Here is a 25,944-nt window from a genome sequence, read left to right as displayed (position 1 = left end):
ACATTTTGTGGAATACTTGTTTTACCGTTAAACGATCCAAAATACAACATAATATCCACCTATGGCCGTTCAATACCGACTTGCAATTTACCCGACAGCCACGTGGGGTCAGTGTTGCCAAAGCAGAATTCAGCAAGGCAGCAAAAGGACAAAACAGCAGCAATTTCTTACCAAAACAAAATACTGACTTAAGCACGCATTGATCTTTTTTACTTCTAGACTTGCTGTCCGATTGTTGAGAAAACGACGTCACAGAGCCACTGCCGGATCTTCACCGATGTGTTATTGCTGACATTTCACCCCAAGAAATGTCAGCACGGGGTTAATGACCCCTCATAAATAACTCATTATGCAACAGTCCATCTTCCGCTCAGTCACTGTCAGCGCCTTCATGTATTCATCGTGACTGTCACCAGCAAGATCATTTACAAATTGGAATCTTATCACACAAATCATTCATGTAGCAAAACTCAATACAACAGAGGCAGGAGGTCAGTGTGCCACTGGCTGGACATGTTTTATGTTACGTCGATGCTTTTAACAAATAACACCTGCAGTGTCAGTCAGTCGGTCGGTGTTCGATGCTTCATCTGCCCAAAGCAGAGTCGGTGAGTGTTAAACAAGCAGGGCAAAACTTGTGCAGATTTTGGCCCAGTGGTGTTGCTCTGACTCCACTCTGTAATTGTTGTCATGGTTACTGCATGCCTTCCCATCCTTATTACTGATGTCTGTAAATGGCCATTAAAATGCACGGCTGTTGGGTTCAGGAGGTGGACACATAAATAGTGCATTCAAACCTGCATGATTAAAAAAATATTTTCACATTTGAATGTTTTTGTGCAATGATGGAACAAAGAAAACGTGTGCGTTTAAATAGAGAGGATTCTGTTGTGGATAGTTTTATGATCATCGGTGGTTGGTGCAAGTATTGTTGGTTGATTTTACATGATGAATTATAGTGTTGACGTCAAATTGGTTGGATGCCATTTACAGGTTTCTTAAAACAGCGCTTGGTGTGTTTGTGGTTCAACACAGTAAGCCTTTTTTAGGACTGAATTATAATTAAAAGTCAATGTCCTTTTTTTGATCTGACCACCACACCAAAATTAAATAAAAAGGACGCAAATAGTAGAGGGAGGACTTAATATTCAATGTCCTGTTTAAGCAAGTAATCTATCAATTGACAAGAAAATACATTTTTAATGCATTAATGAGTTACTATGAACATACTGGCATTCATTTGATGGATAAATGTATAGTTGTATACACTGCTTTAGTTTTAAAATATTAATTTGTAGACATGTAGAGATAATAAAGATGGAATTGTTTTTTCTGTCATTGATATATTCATATTAGCCATGTATTGAGTTTGTTGGCTTCTTTATTGTATATTGTAACTGTCTCCCATTTACCCATTCATTTCAATAAATGCAGTAAAGTTATCTCAAGGTTTCTGCACTAATAGCACATTAGTCCCTCCCAAACTTTTAAATGATAAAGACATATACTGCTTGACCTCTCTCTACAAAGATCCCCTAGATCTTAAAGACGTAACAAATGTATAATAGGACATTAATTTTCACAAAACTCCTTCTAGTTTGTGTGCGTGTCAAACATAGTTGTTTTAAAATCACTCTACAGCCACTCTATTCTAAACAAAAACACACGCAGACTCCCCCACCAGCGTTATAAATAGCAAAAAACGTTGCGTCCCTTCTCACCCTCACTCCCACCACCAATCTCTTCGCCTAGTCACAGCTGTACTCTCATTAGTCCCCTCCCTCTTTCCTCACCCACTCCTCACCCTTACATGCAGCAGGAAAAAAAAAATGGACCGATAGGTATGCAGCCACAGAAATAAACAGTGTTGCAGTCCTGGTGGCAATGATCTCTTACTGCCTTCCCTCTATCTACTCTCACTCTCTCCCTCTATCATGTCACTGGCTTTTTCTCTCCCACTCTTCTCAGCCACCTTATCATGCCTGCTGCCAAATGCCAGTGCTGTCCATCACACCACTGCCTTCGCTAAGAATGTGTATGTGTTTGTGTGCATGTTTGTGCGCGTATGCATCGGTGTGCATTCCCTACGTTTGCGTCTCTCCTTCTCACCACTCCACAGACAGCCATCTCCCACACTAAAACCTTCCCTTCACAGGAGCCGGCACAGGTCAGAGATGGAGACGGCGATGGAGGTGTGGAGCGAATGAATACAGGATGGTTGAATCACAAATCGGTTGAACAGCAGAGTGGCCGGCAAGCCACAAATGAATGAACGGCGTGAGCTTCGGAGGCCTGAGTGGGTGTAAATATCAAGAGCGGAATGAACAGTGTTTGGAGAAATCTGCTCAAGGAGTGGGAGAGTTGACAGCATAAACTGTAATTATGGTGATAAATCCAAGCTTGGGATTTGTGAAGTAGGACTCAATCAGACAGATGACTTTTACCGTTTTACGTTTTTGACAAACACCAGCTTGCCTTGTGCGCGTCATCCTAATGACTCTCAAAGTTTAGTATCTTGATTTTCATTTTCATGTAGCTACGATACCAGGCTTGGTACACAACCAACGTCAAGTTCCTACAACCATCCAAAGGCACCGAAATGACTTCCCTAAAAACCTTTGTATGCAGCGTCACCATGAATGACAGCGAGGGATTCTCTTTACATGCACAGGCTGTGGTACACCATAACAGGACGGTGTATGAGAAATGGTCTGAAGACTTTATGAGGAAGAGCTCAGCAAGTCAAAGAGACTCTTACCTGGAAGAAGCCTGGAGGCATGGGACCCCCTGGCATGGCGTCATTGGGGGGCATGTTACCCATGACTGGGCTGGGGGCTGCAGCTGCGCTCTGAAAGAAAAGAAAAGGTTTAAAATGACGTTTGTGTTAGGCATGCGTTATACATCACATTATAAGAGAGAATGGGATCAGCACAGATGGAACCATTTCATAATAATTTACCTATGCAGGCAATTAAAAAATAATCATTTTAATTTGAGGCCAAATTTTATACCTTTCTTTTTTTTTTTAAACTGAGATAAAGGAAGAGATTATTTAGAGTTATCGACATGGAAAGTATGAAGATTTTTAATTTGGGGTTAAACATGAATAAATAAAATAAAAACATCAAGAAATGCAAGAATGGTATACAGAGTTTTTTGTTAACTATAAAAAAAACAACAAAAGCAAGATGGAACCCACATTATAATGATTGACTGGAATTTCTACTTGAACTTAGAATCTTTACCAGTAATTCTGAACAAATATATTATAATTATCTAGACAATAAGAGAAAGGGTAACATTACCATTTGCCTATCTTTAAAATTTTATTTTTGAATTATTAGTGTTAGGGCAGTGCTACTGAAAATAAATTGTGTGTTCCAGTTTCCTCAGATCTCAAACTTTCAAGGGAATAAAGTCCTTTTAACGTGTATGACGGAGTCTGTGGAAAACCAGTCAGGCACCAACATCAACAAAGAGTAGACTCGAATGATTCACAAGGTCAGTGATGGAAGTACGTGGGCAAAAGAGAAAAAGATGAAAACCAATGAGGCTAAATAATAGAGGATAAGCGTTGATGGCGATATCAAGAGACCAATTAATAAGAATTATTAAATTGCCATTAAGGTTTATTTTATAATTTAACATGATTATATAAAGGGACTAAAAACAATATTACGGTTATGCCTTATCTAATCATCTCACCAAGAAGAAAGAGAACAAAGGGAAGATCCAATTGTGGTTAAACCTGACACACCAAAGTATTTGGTTTTATTCCAATTTTTTTCCTTCAATATTTATCTTCAGATTAGAATACATTTTATTATCAAAATTTAATTTGCAAAACTATTTATGGAACACAGACAACTTCCGTAAACAAACATTTGACAAGTTTCATGAATATAGTCGTTTTCTTTAAATGCGAGTTATCTCCCAAAGATGTTCATCTTGTAAAACAATAATAATAAATACACTGACCGGACATTTCAAAGATTAGAAAACTTGAGTAGCTTGCCACCCCAGGTGTGCTCCTAAAATCTGTTTATTGAGCCCATCACTAGTATTATACTCTCAGCCAGGACCTGGTAACAGCTGCCAATCTTTCTAAAATTGTGTCAAAAAGAGCTGGGGCTCCAAGGTTCATGTATGCCTCGGAGCACTTTAGTAACTACAATTTCACTATCATACCGACGCCTGAGTAGATCAAAACAAACACAAAAATGTAACTTCACTTGAAGGTACGTTTTTTTCAAAGTAAAAAAAACAAACATCCAAGAGTTATCCATCATTGTCAGTCAAACCATAAGAAAGAACAAAACAGGAATCTGGGATGAGAGAGCGGGTGAGAAATTCAGCCTGCCAGATAAATATGATATAACTGTATTCTTGTCAACACTCATAGACTGAGACGCATTTTCAAAGTGCTTACATAAGCACACCGGAACAAACACACACACATGCACGCACACCCACAAACGCACACACACAAGCACACACGCAGACACAAAGAGTTGCATCATAGGCTCATAAAGTGGAGCCAATTCAGTGCAGAGACACAGCACCAGAACAGGGAGGAGGTTTAAGACCCAGGGGAGGGAATCTTTCACACACATCACTCCCCAGCACACATACACCCAACATCCATGTGACGCATCGACCATGCTCGGGCAGCAACCCACACCCACTGTAACAAATACACACATCCAAGAACACACCCGCTACAATTCTTGTTCCAACAATCTGAAACCAGCACACAAACACTGACAAATCTCACACACACTCAAACACACCTCCCCCATCTTTATGCTAATTCTTCTACTGAACATGAGCAGGCCACCGAGTCCCTGGGGAAGGAGCAGGGTCGACTGCCTCCTTCTTTCCATCCCCTTCGAAAGCATCCATCCATTTCCTACACCCTTTCTGTTGCACACGCTTCCTCCAAACGTTTCTCCTTTCCGTGACCCTTCTCACTTTCACACAGTCGCACTTTGAGCTTCTCGGGCGGCCCAAACGCCGGACTATTCCTCCCATCACAACCATTCCTCCCCTTATCCCCCTAGTAGGGCGTCAGCAGCTTGCAGAAGCTGTTGCTATGGAGACAGGTCCTATCTGCGCGCTGTCCCCCTGGCATCCCCCGCTCCAGGAGTGAGGAGAGAGAGACAGGGGAGAAAGGGGGAGGGTAAAAGATACACAAGTAAGAAAGAAGAAGGAAAAAGATGATAAGAGAGAGAGGGAGAAAAAAAGGAAAATGGCACAGGGATGCAGATCTTTGTTCACACTTCTTGTCCTAGACCATTAACAGTGGCTAATAATGAATATTCCAATCTGCTGAATAAAATTGGATGCAAAGGGAAAATACACAGTTGCCAGCAGCAAAGCATTGGGTAGATTTAATATGCAGTCCGTCTTTATTAAAACCAACTGGCCCGAGGAAATGCACAAAAGAACCCAACAGTGCTTTTTAAAAAGTTTTTTTTCCCCCCTTGTGATTCCAAGAGTATGCCCGATCTTTACTTCTGCAGCATAGAAGTGAGCAGAAATCCCTCCAACAAACGGACTCACAATAAAAGCTTGACAAGTCTACATCGCTGTGGTGAAAACTCCGACTCAAAATAGTGGGATAGACCACGAAAACTTCCACACACACACATTAGTGATGCACTAATTAGTTGATACACTGAACCTCGGTGTTTGTAGTCGAGTTGAATTATTCATTTTGCCGCTGAACGTATGGAAAAAAGGCAGATTGACTTTAAAAAAAAAATACATCTTTCATGTGTGACAAGTAGCAGGAAAGAGAAGAGGATTGTGTTTCTTTCATTGAAGAACTTAAAAGTTCAACAAAACCCGAGGGAGACATTTTCCAATGTCTGGGAATATTTACACTGTAAACTATAAACCATATTTTAATGGGCTTCCACGGCAGCTCTACACAGACGAAGCAGCAAAGCCTGCAGCAGCCAATTCTGTAGAAGATATAGTGCAAGTCATTTTTGAGTTGATGAAGTCATTTGACTGCACAACCAGAGAGTGGAACACAGTTTAAAAACTCCTTGTAAAGTAAAATCTTTAGGCAAAATGATTATAAATTCTAGAGGAAGTGTAGCTTTAAATTATTAAAAGATAATTTATCCAATTCAAAACTTAAAGAAAAAAAAGGTGCGTTTCTCAAATCTTTCAGTCAATTACATTTAAAAAAAAAAAAAAACAAGTTATTTAAGAAAGTAAGACCTAAATTACATCAACTTCAGTTTGGGGTATAACAAATTAAGTGTAGATAGTAGCAGCATGAATCTGGAAATAATAACATAGCCAAATCAAATTGATTTAACTTTAAACTTAAGTCATTAACTAATCTTAACGAGCCACTTGGGGGGCACTTATACGAGTCATATTATTAAATGATGTGAACAATATTGTCTGGCCCAAAATCAAGGGAGGTCTGGTTCCGGAGGGCAATTGAAAGCAAAGCTAGCCGTCAACTACACAGATTACCTAAAACTGCAACTCTTAAAATAAAGATCACAAATCTTTTTTTCAAGGGAATAGTGGAATTTAAATCTAAAATATGGAACATGTGCATTTTGTCAAATTTTCACATGACCACAAAAGTGCTTTAAAGCAGAAGGTCAGCAGTAAGTATTTTGTTTTATTTAGCAACAGAATTTCCAAAATTCAAATTATACTATTCCAAAGCTCCAAGGGAGCTAGAAACGCCTTTAGTTTAACAGAAAAAAGAAGTATCCTATTCCAAAAATGTTGTCCATTAAAGGTTTTTTTCCTCGCCACTGTTGCTCATTGTTAATTGCCGGGGCCTGTTTTTCTCTTCCCTTACACAGTGTCATTTAACTGTAAAATGTCTTGGGATAACTGTTGGGAATTGAGGCTTTAAATTAAATTTAATGTTCAACAGTGAAACATACACACACGACACTCAACCGGTGGCGATGAAAACCACTTGGACAATGTGGTCCATGTGTTCTCCTTACAATGGCTGCAGACATGAGCACGTCCCAGCACTCGCACCAGATACTTGGCGTGCCAGCCGCGAGCTCACACTTGGGCTGGCGTTGCACCAGTGCGGGTGTAAACAAGGGATGATGGAAGCTACCTCACATGACGTTCAATTCTTTTTTGGCACAATGGGTAATTCTGACAAGGAACAAAGATGGATGATCAGGTTGGCAGTTCCTGTACAGTGTAGAGATAGCGATATAAAATAGCATTGATCCCTCCCTCTCCTCGTGCCTCTTCATCTCTCTTCAGCACAGGACCTCCAGGACAGATCAATAGTGCTCAACACATTATTGACCTCTGCCTGATACCTTTCACAGGCAGAAAGACAGAGACATAAACACTAGATGGAAAGAGGAGAAGAGAGAAACAGACAGGGTATATATATATATATATATATATATATTATATATATATATTATATACACATATATGTGCGTGTGCATTTGTGTCCAGGCCTGCAGAGACGCTACTAATCTACATTCTGGTTCACACTGATATGCACCTCATCACCGTCTCCTTGACCCGCTGTCCTCAATGCATACGCACTCACAGATAGAAGGCGGAGGGATTGAGGGATGCAGGATAGTAAGTGCTTAAAGAGGAGTGGAAAATAGCTGACTGTGAGGATCTACCTCATTTATCAACCCAGTCAAAACACAGCGCTTCTCCACAGAGCAACAGGATGCGCTTGCCTCACACACCTTTGTCTGAATGATGAATAAAAAATACGCACAAGAGTAAGAGTGACAGGGTTGAAATGTCCAGCTGGTCCTACACAGATATTTTCCCAAAAAAAAGAAAAAAAAAAGGACAGGACAGGAGCTAAACCAGACAGGCAGGCAGGCATGTACCACTAATACATGCAGCAGACACAACATGTAGTCAGCCAACGCTCAGAAGGTGATCCAGACACAAGCAAAAGCTAAATCAACAGCCAGCAGCTATTAATAACTTTATTAGAAATTTGACGAAGGTGTTTTCTCTAATAAAAGTCAGATTGTTGTTACATAACATCCATGATTAAATTGTCCGATTGCCCATCCATAAAAAAGGTTATTTGTATTTATATTTATCAGATTTGTTGACCTTAGTTTTGTACACATAACAGCTCATCAACAATATCAGATCAAAACTTGTATTTAAAATTGTAATTCACATTTAAATAAACTAAAGATCACTGTTGACTCAATTTGAGTTTAAGACATTTACTAAATTCATGTTTCTATTGGACAAACATCATTAGAACAGTATTATTTTTCCTCATGCAGCAAATTGTATTTATTATGCAATTTAGAATGATTTAATACAGAAAATAAAGCAGCTCATATTATCAAAGGATCTTTTCCTTCTACCCACTTGTTGAAAATGTAATACGTTTAAATATGGTGTAAAAAAAACCAAAAAAACACTTTGTCTGTATCTATGCCCTCAAAAATGAAGAGCACCAACACAAACAGCATTTGCTTGCAAAAGTATCCCTTACACCAGCCGTACAAAATGTGCAGAATGTACCGTTTGTCATCAACACTCTAGAGGGAATGATTGCAATGTTGTGTCTGCAACACGTTCGAGATATGAAAACTCCAGTCAACGCTGGTCATATTTCAAGATCAGGTTACTTTGTTTTATGTAAAACATTGTTTGTGTCATAGAGCTCCAAATCATAATTGCAAACAGAATGCTTTAAAAGAAAAAAACTGTAAAATATTATTGCATAAATCCGAGCCGTTTAAAATGTTAAAAATTGTAACAAATAAGATCAATACAAAAATGTAGTCTTAAACAATTACGAAGAGACAGAACTGATTGGGTTTTTTTTTTAAACAACAAGACTGTAATTGCAAGTATCTGAACAGTCTTTTGGTTGTGCATTCATGCCGTCCACTCTGCCCTCATCTCAGTGCAACTAAGCATTGTGGGTAAACAACAAGATTAGCCAATCAATCTTCTCCCGGGAACAGTGAGAGCAGAGGTAGGGGGGTGAGGATGGGGGTCACAGAAGAGATGGAGAGGACAGAGAAAGGAAAGGCACAAGGGGCGAAGGTGAGCACGAGCAAGAGGGTGAAGGGGGATGAAAAAGGTAACCGTTAAACAGAGAAAAAAAAAAACACAGGGGAGGGGAGGTGACACCGATGAACGTATAAAAAAAGAAGTTGAGGAAAAAAAGATGTTTTATAAAACACAAGTAAGAGGAATAAAGGGGGTGGGAAAAGGCACAGTTAAGTAAATGTGAAGAGAAAAAGTAAGAAGCCACAGACTTTGGGTGAAAGAAAATTTGTATTATTGATCTGGTTTGTTACGAATTTAAATTTACTGCTGGTACAGAAGGGATTGCACGTCATTGGATAAACACGGACAACATCATACTATATAGCTTTTTTTAAATATACATTTTTACAATATTTATGCAGCTTATATCGTTTGTCTTCAATGTATACATTTCACTTTTACAAGTGTTATCCTTTTAAAAAAAATGAAACCATTGGTAAATCCAATTGAAATGCACGATTTGTGTTATTTGAAATCTCATGAGCAACAGAGTATTAAATGAATAACAAGTATTGTTGTTGACGCTGAAGTAATAATTGATCATGTAATGCAAAACCCTGCATGAACTTCTCTCACTCGACAATTCCCTCCTAAATTTAATAACCAGTGTGTCTTTTGGAAAACCTTAAAAAAAAACTGTCACAATGCTTCTCTAATGCAGCCAAGTGTGTCTCACAATCCTCAAGACAAAAAAGAGCCTATAAAGATAAGGTGGAAGATTTGGTTTCTTCAGACGCCTCAAACCAACATGTTTCTTATGAAAACCACTGGAAAAGGACCTGCACTGCACAGACCGGCCTGGAGGGAGCTGGAGCCAAAATTAAACTCCTGCCTACTCCTTTGCTTCATCACGGTTATGAACAGACAGTAAACATCTACACAAACAGGGTTAACTGGCACTGAGGGTGTGAGCCCCCTCCCCACCAATGGGCCTGTTGCCAAAGATGCCCCATGTTCAAAAATACACACACATACACACAAACACGCACGCACAAATCCCTGGCTTAGCCTCAGCCCAGTGCTTGGATTACCGGATTAGAACTCTATTCCATTATCTCCCTACACTATACAGCGTGCACGCATACACACACACACACACACACACACACACACACAGACAGCGCCACAGTCTTGACCAGAGACGACAGGCTGAAGATAGATGCAAGAGTACAAATTATAACACACATCTCTCCGCTGACTTTTATTTACTATGAAGGTTCTCAAGGAAATTTTTTGGAGACTCCATTTTGCAAAACCGATTTCACACCAAACAAGTGTTGCAGGGAATGAATGATGAATCCCTCAATCTCTAGCATATCTGAGCCTGACCTCTGCGTGGCGAGGGACATGAAAAAATTATGACTTGGAGCAGATAGAAACACTTACTAATAAACAAGAAAGATTAACCAAAAAACGCTACTTTTCCATCAGATATTTTAAACAGTAGGATTACTCGTTTTATAAAGCGCTTCAAATCTGACGGAGTTATGGCAAAATTCTCCTGGGATCTTCAAATAAACAAACAATATCTGCCTTACACAACAACATCCGAGCCCTCTGTCGAAAATATTTTGGAGGGTTGGGTACAGAAATCTGAGAGTTTCAGAGGCACTTAGGATTTAATCCATACATCACATGCAGCTCATTGAAAGCAAACAAAAAAAAAAAAATCTTGGAGACATCTCAGTGCAAACCTGTGCACTTGGATTGGGAAGGAACAACACTGGTGAGTCACTTACGTAGTCATGGAAGGCCTTGGCTTCACTGGAGTGCTCACAGGTCTCCCTTCGGTCTGGTGCGGCACAGTACAAGTCCCAGAACACACTGAATGGAAGAGAAAGGAGAAGGGGTCAGAAGGTCAAAACATCGAGCTGCGCAGGCAAATGTGTAACAGCTATTCATAACCCATTCACACACTCTGGCAATCTCCCTAGTGCTCTTAAAAGTGCCTCTCACACACTAGAGCATCACAGAGTGGGACATGGTGCTGGTGTCACCCCTCCAGTTCAACATTGCACTCCAAATATGCAAGTGAAATTAGACTAGAAAACAACGCTTATTTACCACCATCTATTATTATAGGAGATACGATAATGTTAGCTTTACCAAGAAGAAAAATCACAAAATAAACTAATTCATTATTAATGTTGTTTATTTTTCAGCAGAATACAGGCTTTCATAATGTGAGCCAAAAAAAAAAAAAAAGGTACCAAAAGTAATTATATTTTATCGCGGCTCCATTCTGTTCATCTTTTTTCTGGTTATTAAAAATATGTCCTTGGTTCCGATATGCTGATTGGGCTTAATGGCCCTGATTTCCATTCTTCTAAGTCAGCAGAACGGAAAACCTCTAAGGTGAAAAGTTAAAGAATCTTAAAAGGTCCGTTCAAAGCATTACATTGTCAGCTACTCTGACACTGGAGAAAAAAAATGACCAAGGGAGTAAGTGCTGATGCAACAATGTGATCAAGTGTTTCCAAGTTAAGAATGTATTCTTCACCTCACCATGGCTGATCTCTATCATGTGAGAAAACTAGAGGATTCTTTGATAGTAGTTCGCCATGTTGTCCCGTTTGTTTATTGGCCAACAACCCCTTATGACTAATCATGTGACTTCTGCATGGACCCATCTTAGCCGAAGGGCGTTATAGACTGTAGAGGATTCCTTTAACCGAGAGGCAACATCAAATCAAATGGAGAAACATTTAACTCAACATTGTAAGATGGAAACATTTTAAGATAAAATGTAAAATTAGCTCAAAAAACAGAAACAACATTAAACCCAGTAAGTTTGAGATAAGAAAAAAAGATGTTCAACATCTCATTTTTATTTATTTTTATTTTAACATTAGTCACCTACAGCTAAATCATTTGCAACATTTCCTGTTTTATATTTACTTGTGCATTCATTTAAATCAATTTTCTAAATAGGGAAAATATTTATTTATTTTTGTTTTAATTAATATTATTATAGTTATTGTTGCAATTCTTATATTTATCATTGTCAATATTACAAACACCATTTCTTATATTTGGTATTGTCTCTTAGACCGTATTCACCTTACCGCAGAATATAATAATAATAACAACGAACACAAATACCAAAAAAAATTAAAAACGTGATTTAATATTCATGGTAATAGCAACGACTGAGCAAATTGAATGATAAATGCAATGTTGTCCGTCTTAGTTCATCTCATCTGAAAAAAGTGGATGATGACCATAATCGCAGTTCTCCTGACCTGGTAACCCGGAAGTGACTAACAAGTTAATGCGTGTACAGAACAACCCAACAATTTAGAAGGAATATTAAACCTTATAACTTTTATATTGAGACAAAAGGCTGCAACAGAACCAATGGGCTGTATGCATGTAAACACAGTCAATACAAGAGAGCCCTCAGGTAGGTGTGAAAAATACCATCTCCACAGCCTATGATGTAAAATAGAGTTATTAAAATGAAGTGTTTTTAAATTTGCTAATTCACTAAAATGACCAGAATCTTTTTTGCAAGTATAAAAAAAATTAAGATATGGAAAATGTTATTTTCCGACATTTGTCTAGACCATTATTTACTTATAGATGCAGATGGCAATAGTATACACATTTTAGTTCATCTGATTATTCTTTTCATAAATTATATATATTTTTTAATATTTATTCAGCAAAGGGAATGTTCAGAATGTACAGATTTATGGAAAAGAAGATCATATTCACAATAATATACCTGTAAATTAAAGTAAGTCAAATTAAATGTTTTTAAACTGCAAGATAGTTTGTGTCATAATGGCTCTTCTTAAACATGTAGCTTCCTTTTCAGTTTTATATTAGTTTTACTTGCCCATAAAAACCAAAACAATCACAAAGCTTTTCATCTACCATGATGTAATTATATCTGTAAAAATGGTAAATGAATACATATTTAGATTTTTTTTAGACTGAAAAGATTTTGCTCACAGAACAGTGAAAAATGTGGAAAATCCATGCTTGACTCAAGGAGTGAATCTCTACATGAAAATCTACAGTCACTGCCAACGCAGGGTTAGTGTAGCAAGAGAAGATGTGAGGAATTCCTGTGATAAATCCATCACAAGCATAAATATGATCTGTTCACTTGTTGTATTCAGCGTTCCCTTTACGATAACATTATTTACTATTACCACTTAAGATAAGACTTCGATGCAGATATGATCTTGTAACCCAGCAGAGAACTTGAACTTACAACTCCACACTTTAGTAAATCTAAAATATTTCTTTACATATAAAAAACGTGTAACACAGAAGTGCTAAATGTTTATCGACTCTGATCCGACACCTCAACTTAGTAATTATGAATCCTTTGTGATCCACCGAAACACTTGTGGAGACATATTTTGCCGTATCTCCAGTTAAGAGCAGTTTCTTTTGAGAAGATCTGTGATTAATGAAGCCACTTATTCCGATCATCGTTTCCATTGTCTGTATACATTACCATGCACCTCCATGAGTGCACCGGGCGTCTGTTCAAAGTTACATGAGAGAAGCAGACAATGAAAACATTAACATTTCAGTTAGAGTCTGTTATAGTCTTATTTTTGGACGATTAGTTGAGACAAATGATCGACAACCTATAATCAAGCACTTCACTTCAAAAAAGGTAACTTCAGGTTTAACGGCTGATGGTAATTTGGCAATAAAACAAGTGAAACTACCGGTCAGTATTTAGAGTGTTACTGACCCCCTGAGGTCAAATCTTAGCTGGGGGGCAGAAATGACAGAAGGAGGTTGGAGGGAGCCAACGAACAGAGTGGGGGCACAAAGGGACCTGGAATGCAACGGGTTAATCTGCTAAGAATCCTTCTCCTTTGTGAACAAAGGAGACAAGTGGGAGGTGGGGGGGCACACAAAGGGTGACGGTGGGGTGAGGAGGGGGAGGGGAATGCAAAGGGGGAGGCCATTCCCTAACCATCTGGATCTATTGTTTCAGGAACAGGCCTAAAAAGATGGAAAACTGGAGGAGGGGCAAGCTGGGGGGGGGGTCACGCCCTTGGTGAGTCTGGTCACCCACAAGGCTGTGACTGGGTGAGACCTCACACCCATAGGAGTCGTTTTAATCATCATTTCCCAAATTCATTAGTGTGACAGGATATTATATCTCAGAGGTGTACCTTCCCATGTTTTTAAGAGATGTATAACTTCCCTGTTAAAAAACTGCCTACAGTTAGATTTCTGCCTTCGTTTCTTAACGAAAGACATAGATATTAATTTTGCCGTCTCCTTCAAATAGTATTATAGACCTCTGAAACGACAAGCAAATCTTGAGTTTTATTTTTTTTTGAGGAAGATGTTTATTATATTTAACTGAAAACTCAGGAGGATCGAGCAAAGAGTTTCTGTTGATTCATTTGATTTAAGTCGAGTGTCATACTTCAAAACATTGTTTTTTATGTGAACCTTTTTGCCAACACCATAGTTGTTCCTGCATTATTGAACACGCCAGACTTGCCAGTAAATGAGATGTCTGGAAAATATATATAAACTAAATCAAATTAGGTATTGTCTTGTGTTGGTCAATGTAATTAAGATATAAATGAATTGTTTGCCTCTGTATTGAGTCTTGTCTGATTTTTAATACGTGTTGAGGGCTTGTTGACGAAAATATTTCATTAGCATTTTTCATTGCCGAAACGCAACACGGGTACATTTCCACTTACTTTTGTGTACTGGAAATTGACAGTTAAAGATGAGGTATATTTTGATGCTCAAACATTTTGTTCTGTGCCATGAAATATTTTTTTTAGACAGCGGCTAGTTATCACACAGTGAATTATGCACCATTAAGTTGTGTAGATGGCCTTTTTTTTAACCGGCAAATGGCAAATATTTACTTCACAACCAACTGAAAAACTATCCAAATTATTCTGATGCCTCAGCAAGTAAAATTGAGTGTTTTACAAAACAATGAAACATTATACATTTTACGTTGAAATGATTATCTGTTTTGCGTTCCATGCTATAAAAAGTAATTATTTTAATAGAAATAAACCTTAACAGAGTATCTCCCATTTGTTATATTGCAGGAGCAGAACAGGGCTTGCTTGGATTGATGGTCACTAGAGATGACAATGTGGAAATGTTAAATAACACTTGCTAGGGATTTGGCATTAACAACTGATGCTACTCTACCAACTGAGGGGGGGAAATTAATTAAATCAAAGTTGGCAAAAGTCAAAAAGACATCATGCGACCTTTTGTTTGTATTCTTTTGGGAGTATTAACATTATGAGTACAGAACCCAAACAAATTACTACTTATTCCCTGAACTAATGGAAGCCTGGCAGAATTAATACAGTTTGAAAAAAAAAAAAAAGAGGCAAATGTATAGCAATGCAAGCAAGGAAAAAATGACTCACCACCACCACGAGTGGAGAAATCCAGGGGGCTCTCCTAATGTGATGTTCTTCTCCCATCTTATCTAAAAACACGAGCAAATTGAGAAATATATTATGAAGAGAAAAACATACACATCAAGAAAAATGAGAGAAGACTTGAAGAGAGGGATGTAAATTGAATGGAAAAACAAAATAAAGCATAAGGAGCCTAAGAACCTTAAAACCCATTGTGCTCAATGGCGTCAACAGCACCCTTAACCTCTTAGTAGCTGTCATATAATGGTAGTAGGAGTATTCGTTTAAAGCAATACTAGATCGTCATTTATGGTTCTGTTCAAACCTTCGAGGATAAAGAATGAGGAAGTATATGCAAAAGGTGGGGGTGGGGGTGCTCGGCGTCATAGCAGGGGGTCCACAGTTCCCCCCACTAGAATCAAAATGGGCGAGTTGCCCATGTGATTCAAATTTAAATTAGGTAAAAACTGTGGTGTTTTCAGTTTGGTCTAAGGAAAAGTAATACTAATCATTTTTTGCAAGAAACTAGACTCTTTTTGGAATGTTCCCAAAAACCAGACCCTTATAAGCAGAGTAGAGAGGGTCCCGTTACCCTCTCTACTCTGCTTATGAGGGTCTGGTTTTTGTAGGACAAATTTGAGAGTGATTGACACATCACTAATACTGTGACCAAAATGTTTTATTTTTGTCTGCGCCCGTTTAATGAATCGGCAGAAATCAGGGGTGATTTTCATTCATAAAGTAAAGTGTTCTAGGTAAAATCTACAACCCACTGTGAGGTTTTTAAAAAAATTAGAAAAGTGGAATAACACATACAATTGGAAAAAAAGCAATCAAGTAAGGAAGGCATAAATAAGTATTACAAATCAGATTGCAGAACAATAGAATGTTTGATTAAAAAGGAAATATGAAGAACAGAAGAAATTGGAAAGTACACAATTGGGACAGTCTTGTTAAGAAATAAGAATATTGTAAAAAGGAACAATGCATAGAGTAAGAAGAAGGAGATGAGTTAACTGGGATCATCATTCTGCTGGTCTGTGTGTTAAGAACATATAATCAGTTGGTCACAAACTTTGCCTCGTGTCCAGCATTGAACCCTCTATCATCGAGTGTGTACGTGTGTCACAAGCCTCATCTAAACCAAGAAGATTTATTTTAAACAGCCGCCTTAACAGCATCACTTTACTCCGGTCAGTCTTCAATAATGTCAACAATAGTGGAAGGTAAACATCCAAAATGAGATCTTCCTCTTGAGAGGCATCAGTGCAAAACCACCACACCACCCAAGTCTACAAACAGCTACAAACAGCTACACTAATGCCACAAAGTGGCGTTGGTTGACTTTAAACATGACTCACGGTGGCGTGCAGGATGTGGTGTAACTTTATAGGATCCTTATGAAAAATGTATGCCACACCTTGCACTCGTGTAATCAGGAGTACATTTAGACTGACAAGTATATATCTGAGAGGCAGTACATCCGTCCGCTATCTAACATCTACTGGAGCGGCATGAGGCTTTACTGACCAGAGAAACTGAGCCGCTTTACATTCATAAATAATCGAGGCACATGTTCCAGGTAACACGAGGACTTTCAAATGTGGCCTTACTTGCTCGGTTTCCTCTCGAGAGTTTTAATGACATTACAATAAAAACAAACTGTGTTTCTCTGGAGGCAGTTTTAAAAAAAAGGGAACACAATTCAAACGTCTTGGAAATGTCTTACCTCAGACAGGAAAGTCTGTGCTGACTTCTGTGCTCCCACATGTAGGAGGTACTCGTACACATACAACGCTAACCTGAAACACAAACAGGACACGGAATTGAGTTCAAACAGCAGAATCCAGATGTGTCAATATGCTTGGAACCACTTTTGACTTAAAAGATTATAAGCAAATATTTGTAGGCAGAAACTTTTCAAGTCCACTGCTAAACATTTAATAGCTAGTTATCCAGGAAGAATAGTCGCAAACAAAAGAAGTGGGAGATTCACAAGTTTTAAAAAATCTGAAGGAAAAACATCTCACTTGTATTTACTTAAGCTACATTTTAGGGGTTTACAGTCCGTATAAAGTGTATTTTTTGAGAACCAAAATTGAGGTTTTTTAATTTTAATGAGCATCTAGAGAAGACATTTTGCAAGAAATGCAGATCTACAGGTATATACTGTATATACTACAGGTGAGTATATATGGCACCAGTATTTCTTAAATCATGTAAAGTCATGTAATGCGTTGAAGTACCTGCAGGATCTTTTTTTTGTTTGTTTTTTAAAAATGAAAAAGTATTTGTAATTGCAATTTGCGTGAAATATGTGCAAGAAGGCAGTTGATATCTTCCGTCGAAAAGATCCAAAAACTCATCGTTACATACTGAATTGACTGAGTGCAGTTTGCGATATAACGCTGTGGTTAGCGCTTTGTGTCACTTTGCTGCCATCACTCATTTGTATGAAAACAATTCAAACGATTAATTTATAGTGGTTTGTGAGGTTGCCTTTCGCTTTCCCCATCTTTACCAGAGTCTTATGTGCACTTGTTGACTGGTAAAGAAAGGTCCTTGTGGTGGTTTCTAAAGTGGCTGTGTAGATTTGTAGTATTGCCCATTGTTGTTGCCACTGTATTTCTACAATACTTGCCGCTTTTTACAATAAATAATGATAAATTATCGCACATGTTTTCGATATGCATATCGCATGTTCCAATATCGTGATATTGAACGTAATAATTGCATGTTTTTTTTGGTTTGCTACTTTGTATCAAGTGAGTTTCATTGCGTTTGTATAGTAGATCTATCTATGTAGGTATTAAGTTGCACTAAAAAGTAAATGGCTATTAAGCTTATTGAGCCATTACGTTACAATTCACTCCTACAGATAGCCATTGTACTCAAAAAAAGGGACTCTTTCCATTTCTTGGAATTTAATCAACTCAATAGCACCATTTTTTGGAACAGAAGGGAAATCATTTTCAACCATTTGTTAGTAAAAGCTATTTAGTGATCCAAGATGTCCTCTAACCTCACTTTGCAATTTTAGTTGTAGTAATACAACATCAGATTCTGACTTAGAAAACTATTTAATTCAGATTTTTTTTTTACTTCAAAATTCAACAAACAATATGTCACGTAGGGTGATGATTATTCAACGTGCACTAAATGAAACAAAAGCTGAATATAACCGCGACATGTTCCCGTTAGAATGTTGAAACATTTGGTAAATCTCGCAGTTAAATGGGGAGCTGTGCCAACACACTGCAAGAACGAAAGAATCAACAACAACAAATGCACTTTTCGTCATAATGCAAATGTTGCTCCATTTTCAGGCTTTTTTTTTTTAAATATTCCAATTATGTTAAGAATAAGATCAGTTTGTAAGTATCTCACTGCAATTAGTTCACTGTAGTTTTGTATTAACTGAAACCATACTGTGAATACATTGACTTGTAATACAGCCAAACTGGTCTTGATACAACTCTTAAGGGTGTGTACATTAGTATTACCATCAAATAAAAGCATTCAACGCGTCCCCATCATGAAAACGGAATATGAATCCAACAACATTCAAACTTGAATCCAGCGATCCAACGGGGTCTATTAACAGACGAGGATCATGCTGTGGAGTGGCAAACCCCTATTGACCCAACATTGTCCTCCTAACTCCTTCACTTAGTCATGTTTAATAGGCTGTTAATGGACCATCAATCGACCGGCGGTGTGGATATGACAGTGCCCCCCGTGCCCAGAGCAGGCCAAGATCCTGACGGGCCAATATGGTCCTAATGAGAAGGACGGCAGCTCAGTGTCGGCGTCGCCGTAATTAGTCAATGAAGTGATCAATGAAACGTGAGTTTGAGCTAATCAGGCGGTGGTGGGGCACTCCAAAGTGTAGAGTGTCTTCTTAAGCACATTAAGCTCATTTTAAGCCTCTTAAGATTGAATATATTCAACAATATGACTTCTTCAATAGGCTGCCCGTAAGCCCCTGTGAAAGTTATTTAATATATTTACAAAAACTAAATTTGACAAAGCTAGATATTTTCCACTTGGCTCTGAGAAGCGAGGTGATGTCTTTTTAAGTAGCGTTTAGATCAGAACCTTCTTCTGTTGAGCCATGGTATCCATGTAGGCTTGCTAGACTTGAAGTCGTCATTATGAGAATGAAAACAAAGCCAAAATGTGGAAATAAAAATGTTTCTTGCCAGGACTTGTCCACAATCAAATCAAAATCCATGTTTATTATGATGGCTCTTCAACCATCCATCAAATTATTTATTAATAATAATAATAAGGAAAACACTTTTATTTACATCCTTTAGTCAGGTTTATTTCTAATATCACACTGGCATTAGTCAATATAAATGCCTTTAATTAAGTGGTAAGACATTTTTATTCGGCAAAATACATATATTGTTGTAATAGAGTTCATGTTAGTAAAGTAAAGAACTTTTAATTTAAATAGAAATGTATTTGTATGTGCTACATCAATCACCATTAACCTTGACATATCCTTCACTATCAATGTAAGAGCACATACTTAGTATTACATAGCCAGATGATAAATAATGTGAAAAAGTATTTTAATGTTCACTTACAAACCTATACGTGTACATTTCTTTGTAGTTTATTAACTCATTTAGGAAATAAGTATTAATCAAGCCTTTTTAACAGGTGATAAATGGTTCTTAGTGGCTATATGCACAGACCCTTTATAAAAACAATAAATAAAAATGCAAGATACCCATTATAAGGTTTTACTAAAGAGGATTTGTAAACAGGGAGGAGTGTTTGTCATGTCAGAGTGGGTCAGACTTCAATATATCTTTATACAGTAATCCCTTGATTATCATGGGGTTACATTCCAGACCTCCTGGTGAAAAGTAAAAATCCCAAATGTTGATGAATATAACCCATTATCACTGATATCCAAACCAAATGTAGTTTTTAACTCTTCAGTTAACATGGCATTACTTCACACATCCGTCTCTAGCTCGCACTCCATTTTTGTACTCATCACTCAAAAAACACCAACTGGGTTTAGATTTTTTTTTTTTCCTTGTATTTCGATCTACAATACTCAAGTCTTTAAAATGCTTGTTTAATGGATTTAAATTAATCCTACAAATTAAACCCAGTTATCTGAAAACGACTATTACTAATGAGTCATTTAAGTAGTTTAGAAAAGTTTCAAGTTATTTAGACCGAATTCAACATGAGAAAACACGATTACTGAATTTCAACAACAGGGCCAGTATGTATAAATAAAAAGGGAGATGAAAAATTGACTATGTATGAAGCCCAGAGGCCTCTACAGCCAATACAAGCAGGGAATTTTGTAGGAGGTAGTATTAATTGTAAATATAAAAAAGTGACATTAATTAAAAATATTATTTTGGATTTAGTAGATGTTTAACATTAAATAGGATTCATATTTAGTCTGGATTAATGCCATGAAAAGAATGACATAACTGGTCAGCTTTTGACCTCAAGGTTGAAAAAGTAAAGTCTTGCCATTCGGAACCAATAGAACATTTGTGTTGGTCCGTGGGAGGAAACTGTAGTACCCCAAGGAAATCTTCACTTCAACTGACTCTGGGCTGCCCTGAGGTTTGTTCCAGAAAGCTGACGCAACAGTGTACACCACTGTTTTGCTTTGAGAGGAATTTTAAGAATGAAACAATAGTTTAAGAAAGCACAGAATCCAAGTGCATGTTACAATTGAAGAGAGAAAGCGACTGAACGCAACATCTCTATCAAGTTGTAAAGCTAATACTCGACAAACCATTGATAATAAATATGTTTGCAAGTAGAGAGTTAGATTACAATGTAACTGGGATGGACAGTCCTTTATAATAGCGTATAAATTGTTAATCAATCGTATAATTGCGTGTTTGGCAAAATTAAGTGAAAAAGAAAAGTTTTGCTTTATGTGTATCCACTGACTTTATTACCACTTTGATACAACATAAAGTTTAATAATCTCAGTTATACATTATGGTCCAGATCTAAATTAAATCATTAACAAAATGATGGAAGGCCAACTGTACACATGTAGTATTTTTATTTCAGCATTGACTCTCTAAGCACAAGTGAATCTCACATAATGTAAAGCACGCATTTGTACTCATTTGGGCCATGGAGACTACAGAAAAAAAAAAAATGTGATAATGGGACTTGCAAACACGAGATGCCCACAAAGAGCATCCCAAAACCCAATAGCCTGTCAGTAGAGCTTAATTGTCTAAGAGAAAATCAAATCAGGGGCTTGGAAATAAATATTAATTCATTTTTCCTCCATCGTCTTTGGGTTATATTTCTAAAGCAAGACTTCTAGCTGGGCTAACAAGGTAATTTAAACTTGTCCTAATAACCCAACATCAGAAGACGTTTACAATATATATATATATATATATACACACACACACACACACATATATACACACACACCAGTCTGACTATGATCAAGCTTTTAAAGTTCATGCTAACAAAAGATTTGTTGGAGACCTTCTCTTGTGATACCAGGATAATTCAGTTGATAGCTTGGAGGCTGTAGGCCGATGGTGTTTTGGGGGCCTTGAAATTGTGAATTTTGACTCAAATGTTCATGTTATGGGTCTGAGATAAAGCCACAAACACTTATTCGCTGCAATGTTAACATCTCATCTCAAATGACGGTTTTAATATGCAAAGAAATGGGACCATTGTTCGAAGAGATATATATATATCTCATCTACAGAATCAGTTGAGCGTAGAAGATGTATATGATCAGAGTCCTTCTAATCTGCTGGATCTAAACAAGGAAGTGACTGGCGAGTTGACAGGGCTAAAGCATATATGAAACATACTGCTTAGAATGTCTCATTCCTACCTAATATTGGACCATTTGAAGTACTCTCCTGCATGTAGTTTTAGACATCGGCTGAAACATCCTCATGAATTGGGATATTGCCTTTACCAGAGTACTCCGCGTAGGTAAACATTGTCACCATCAAGTATTGTACTGGTAAACAGGTTTGGAACCAGACATACAGCACCAACTAGAAAATGAAAAATAGGACAAATAAAGCTCACCCCTGATTCCCACTAAAGATTGAAGCCATGAATTTGACTTGAATTCTAATCAGTTTTTCTACACGAGCCATGGTAAGACTAGGAAATGCACTAGAAATGTATTGTTGTTCAATGGGGAAAACAGTTTGTATGTTTTTTAAGTTAAATAGATTGGGCAACCTTTGGTAAGGATTTTAAACTGAAACAAACTAGGCTTCATGTTCAGCACCAAGATCTCCGCTGTGAGAGTTGATATCACTTTAGTGTATTCGTAACATTGTGGACAAGATGATTGTTTGCCATGGAGCTGCGCTTCAGTACCGCAGCTCTTCCACTTTGAGTGGAGTCCAGGGGTAAGCCTTCCTTCTCTCAAATACCAAGCACCCTGTGAGTTCCTATGCCAGCTTCATGTGTACTCTCACCGCACACAAGACCATTCTTTTGCGGCTGATCACCAAATTCCTGGAACTTGCATATCTTCCTTCTTTTTCCACCTTGAACAAATACAGAATTCCAATTGTCCAGCTCACCGATGTCAGACCAGAAAGACAATTCCCTACTGAGGCGTTTTAGAGACGGATCATACTTGAAACAATACTTCTTTTTTTTTGGTTCAATTGTCTTTCAGAATGTCCTGCAGCAGATTCTCTGACACGCACACCTTCGCCCGTCCATGTGGCCGAAGGGAATCTGACCACTTTCTAGGGCAATTTGTCAGTCACAGAGCTCTCTGACCGCCGGTGTAGAGTGTAAGTCACAGTCACTCGCAGGTCAAACTGGTATTGGACCACAGACACGTATCCACTTTGTTACCTACCGATCACACGTCAACACCTACTCAACTTTGGCGTTTTGGTTAGAAAAAATCCTTACAGGTAACTTCAACATTTTGAATTTAATCAATAAAAGTGGCAATGACGTCTGGAGATGGACACATGTAAACATAGGTGTGCGACTCAAAGGGCAGAGTTAAGGACTTGATGTCTAGGGATGGAAGGATCACGCTGCAGTTCCAACCCCCCCAAGAGTCAATCGATGAAAATTTTATGTGTGGTGTGTTTTTGTGTGGGTTAGAAAAGGAGGTGTGTGTGCGTGTGTGAGAACCTTGCCTCCTGCATTATTAAAAGTTCAGAAGCACACTCGTGGCCAAGGAAGAGGTTTTTGAAACATGGGTAGAGTCGCATTTAAGCAACATGTTTATGGGCATAAGACATTTTTGTTAAAGGACATGACCTACTTTGGCGAGTGAGATTACTACATCTAATGGCAAGTGGCATGAGATTGAACTATAATAAACCAAACTATTTAATTTGCTACACCGTTTCAACTCATCCAGACCATGTGAAGTGACTTCCTGACCTGCCGCCTCTCTCCTCCTGACACACTCCCACTCAAGGTCTCCCCCGTGGTCCACCAGCATCATACCCAACATCCTGACAAATCCCCATCTCAGATTAAACATGGATGAGTCTGGCCCACCATATATCCTTTCCTTCTGTCTCTCTCTCCAACCCTGACGCAGAAGCTTGAGAGCAGCTGCTTCGGTCCATCTCAATAATTCAACAGGGGAGGATGAGGGACAGAAAATCGGCTGAAAAGACATTAGAATAGTGAAGCGTAAAAAGGATGGAGAAGATGGTCGTAGAGGACCGGGTTGGTCCAGCTCGCACGTTTTAAGAAGTTAACTTTGGTGCCGTTTTTTTTTTTAAAACAGAGTAAAGAACTTCAACAAGTCGAGGGTGTGCGGGTTTTTGAAAAAGTTGAGAATCCCTTCGATTCATTGTATTTTGTGTTGGTTTCACGAGCGGTGGAGGACGAGGAGCGAACAACAGGCATGGAGACCTGCAGACAAAGGGACTGGAAGGTTGAAGCCGCCCTGGCTTGAGACTTTCAACTCTTCCAAAAAGAGCAATGCATGCCACGAATCAAAGTGATTCCGAGACAGAAACCAGTTTAAGGATAGGGTTTTTAAAAGAAAAGTTCGATTTGAAAAAAATCTACTCGGGACAGCCAAAGTTCCAGAGCTCCACTCCCTCCCCGGACTCGGCGGCTGGTAAGTCCGCCGAGCGAAGTCGCTCACGGTCGGGCCACGATGGAGCTCGAAACTCCCGCTGCCTGGATCATTCCTCTCCGGCACATTTTCAACAGAAAAAAAACATCCATTTACACAAAACCACTCGCACTTTCTACACCACACACCAGCTAAGTTACACATCCATAACCCCCCCATTGTTCCACGCAGGAGACAGAAACACGTTTTTAAAAACCGGTTATTTAAGGGGTTTCACTAAAAACACGTGGGGGTCGCCGAGTGGACGCGGAAGCTTTTAACCGTGGAAACAAGTGGAAATAAAAGAGTTTTGAAGCAGGTGAGCTGGAGCTCCTGGAGCGAGTCGAGCGGCGAACAAACACGGCGTGGAGTTGCAACAAAAAGAAGCCCAGAGAAGACGCGGAACACATGGACGCCTTTCGCTCGCCAAACTATTTAAACCCCCAGCTGTCTGAAGTTGCCCAACAAACCCCCCAAGTTTAGCCAAGCTAGCTCGCGCCTCCGTACGCGTTTGGACTTTTTTCTTCCCCCCGAAGAAGAAGAAGAAGACTTACTTTTCTCTCGCTTGACTGTCGGAAGGAACCACAGCTCCTTTGCCCTTGCCGTACATCTTTGGAAGCTGCTCTGACACTTATTTTATCCCACTCGACACCTGTCAAAGAAAGTGACCAGGAAAAGCTACTATCTCCATAGCTACCCAGTTAGTGTTGTCTCCCTCTCTCACTTCTTCCCCTCGCTCGCTCTCTCTCTCTCTTTTCGCTCTCTCTCTCTCTCTCTTTGCTCCGGTTTCCTTTTTTCTGCATCCCCAACATTGCCCACAAATCAGGCAGGGTTTCAGCCGGGGGGAACTTGAAACAGTCCACTTGGTGGAGCTTTTTTTTTTTTTTTCAATCGCTGTTCCTGGAGTCGGCGCGCACTCCCCCCGCTGCACGACGGTGGGGGCTTCTTAAAGAGACAGCGGCACAGTTATTGTGCACTTCGCTCAAGTTCAAGTTGACTTGTTTGAGGCCTTTTGGATCGAGTTCCTCGGATATTAAGCAACAAACATAATACAAAAAAGTGAATCCCGTTTTATTTATATTTAGAGAAAAACACTGAAGGATTTGTGTTTCTCTCGTATGTTCAGATGAGGATAGAAAAGCTATAAATATCCTCTCCGTCCCAAATCACGCACTTCTCCGAGTGCACTGGTTTGTAGTACACGTTAAGATAGTGCACGTACTTGATTAGTGTGTACATTTTCAACAGATAGTATTGCTGTGTCTCAAATCGCATACTAGCGTACTCAAAGTTAGTATTTTTAGTGCGTTAGTGCGTCTCAATTCTTAGTATGCGAAATTTAGTGTGCCATGCACACTAAATTGGCGTACTAACACGCCCACAAAACTGAGC

The 25,944-nt window shown here is 38.7% G+C and overlaps 1 protein-coding gene across 6 annotated transcripts in view; it reads right to left on the bottom strand.

Moving 5' to 3' along the window:
- Positions 1 to 25,308, bottom strand: part of LOC148060917 (single-stranded DNA-binding protein 3) — a 32,433-nt gene extending 7,125 nt beyond the window's left edge. For all 6 annotated transcript variants that reach the window (XM_087780156.1, XM_087780157.1, XM_087780158.1 and 3 more), the window contains exons 1-5: positions 25,107 to 25,308; positions 17,182 to 17,254; positions 15,459 to 15,520; positions 10,806 to 10,890; positions 2,759 to 2,848 (exon numbers count right to left, since the gene is read on the bottom strand). In XM_087780156.1, the coding sequence (XP_087636282.1) occupies positions 2,759 to 2,848; positions 10,806 to 10,890; positions 15,459 to 15,520; positions 17,182 to 17,254; positions 25,107 to 25,162 (366 nt within the window). In that variant the 5' untranslated portion in view covers positions 25,163 to 25,308. The remainder of the gene's footprint in view (positions 1 to 2,758; positions 2,849 to 10,805; positions 10,891 to 15,458; positions 15,521 to 17,181; positions 17,255 to 25,106) is intronic.
- Positions 25,309 to 25,944: the final 636 nt, after the last annotated feature.

The sequence above is a fragment of the Callionymus lyra genome, chromosome 18 (genome assembly GCF_982586985.1).
Source record: "Callionymus lyra chromosome 18, fCalLyr1.hap1.1, whole genome shotgun sequence".
In the NCBI taxonomy this organism is placed as follows: Eukaryota; Metazoa; Chordata; class Actinopteri; order Syngnathiformes; family Callionymidae; genus Callionymus; species Callionymus lyra.
The sequence above is the reverse complement of the archived record's forward strand: the minus strand, read 5'-3'. Positions and strand labels throughout refer to the sequence as shown.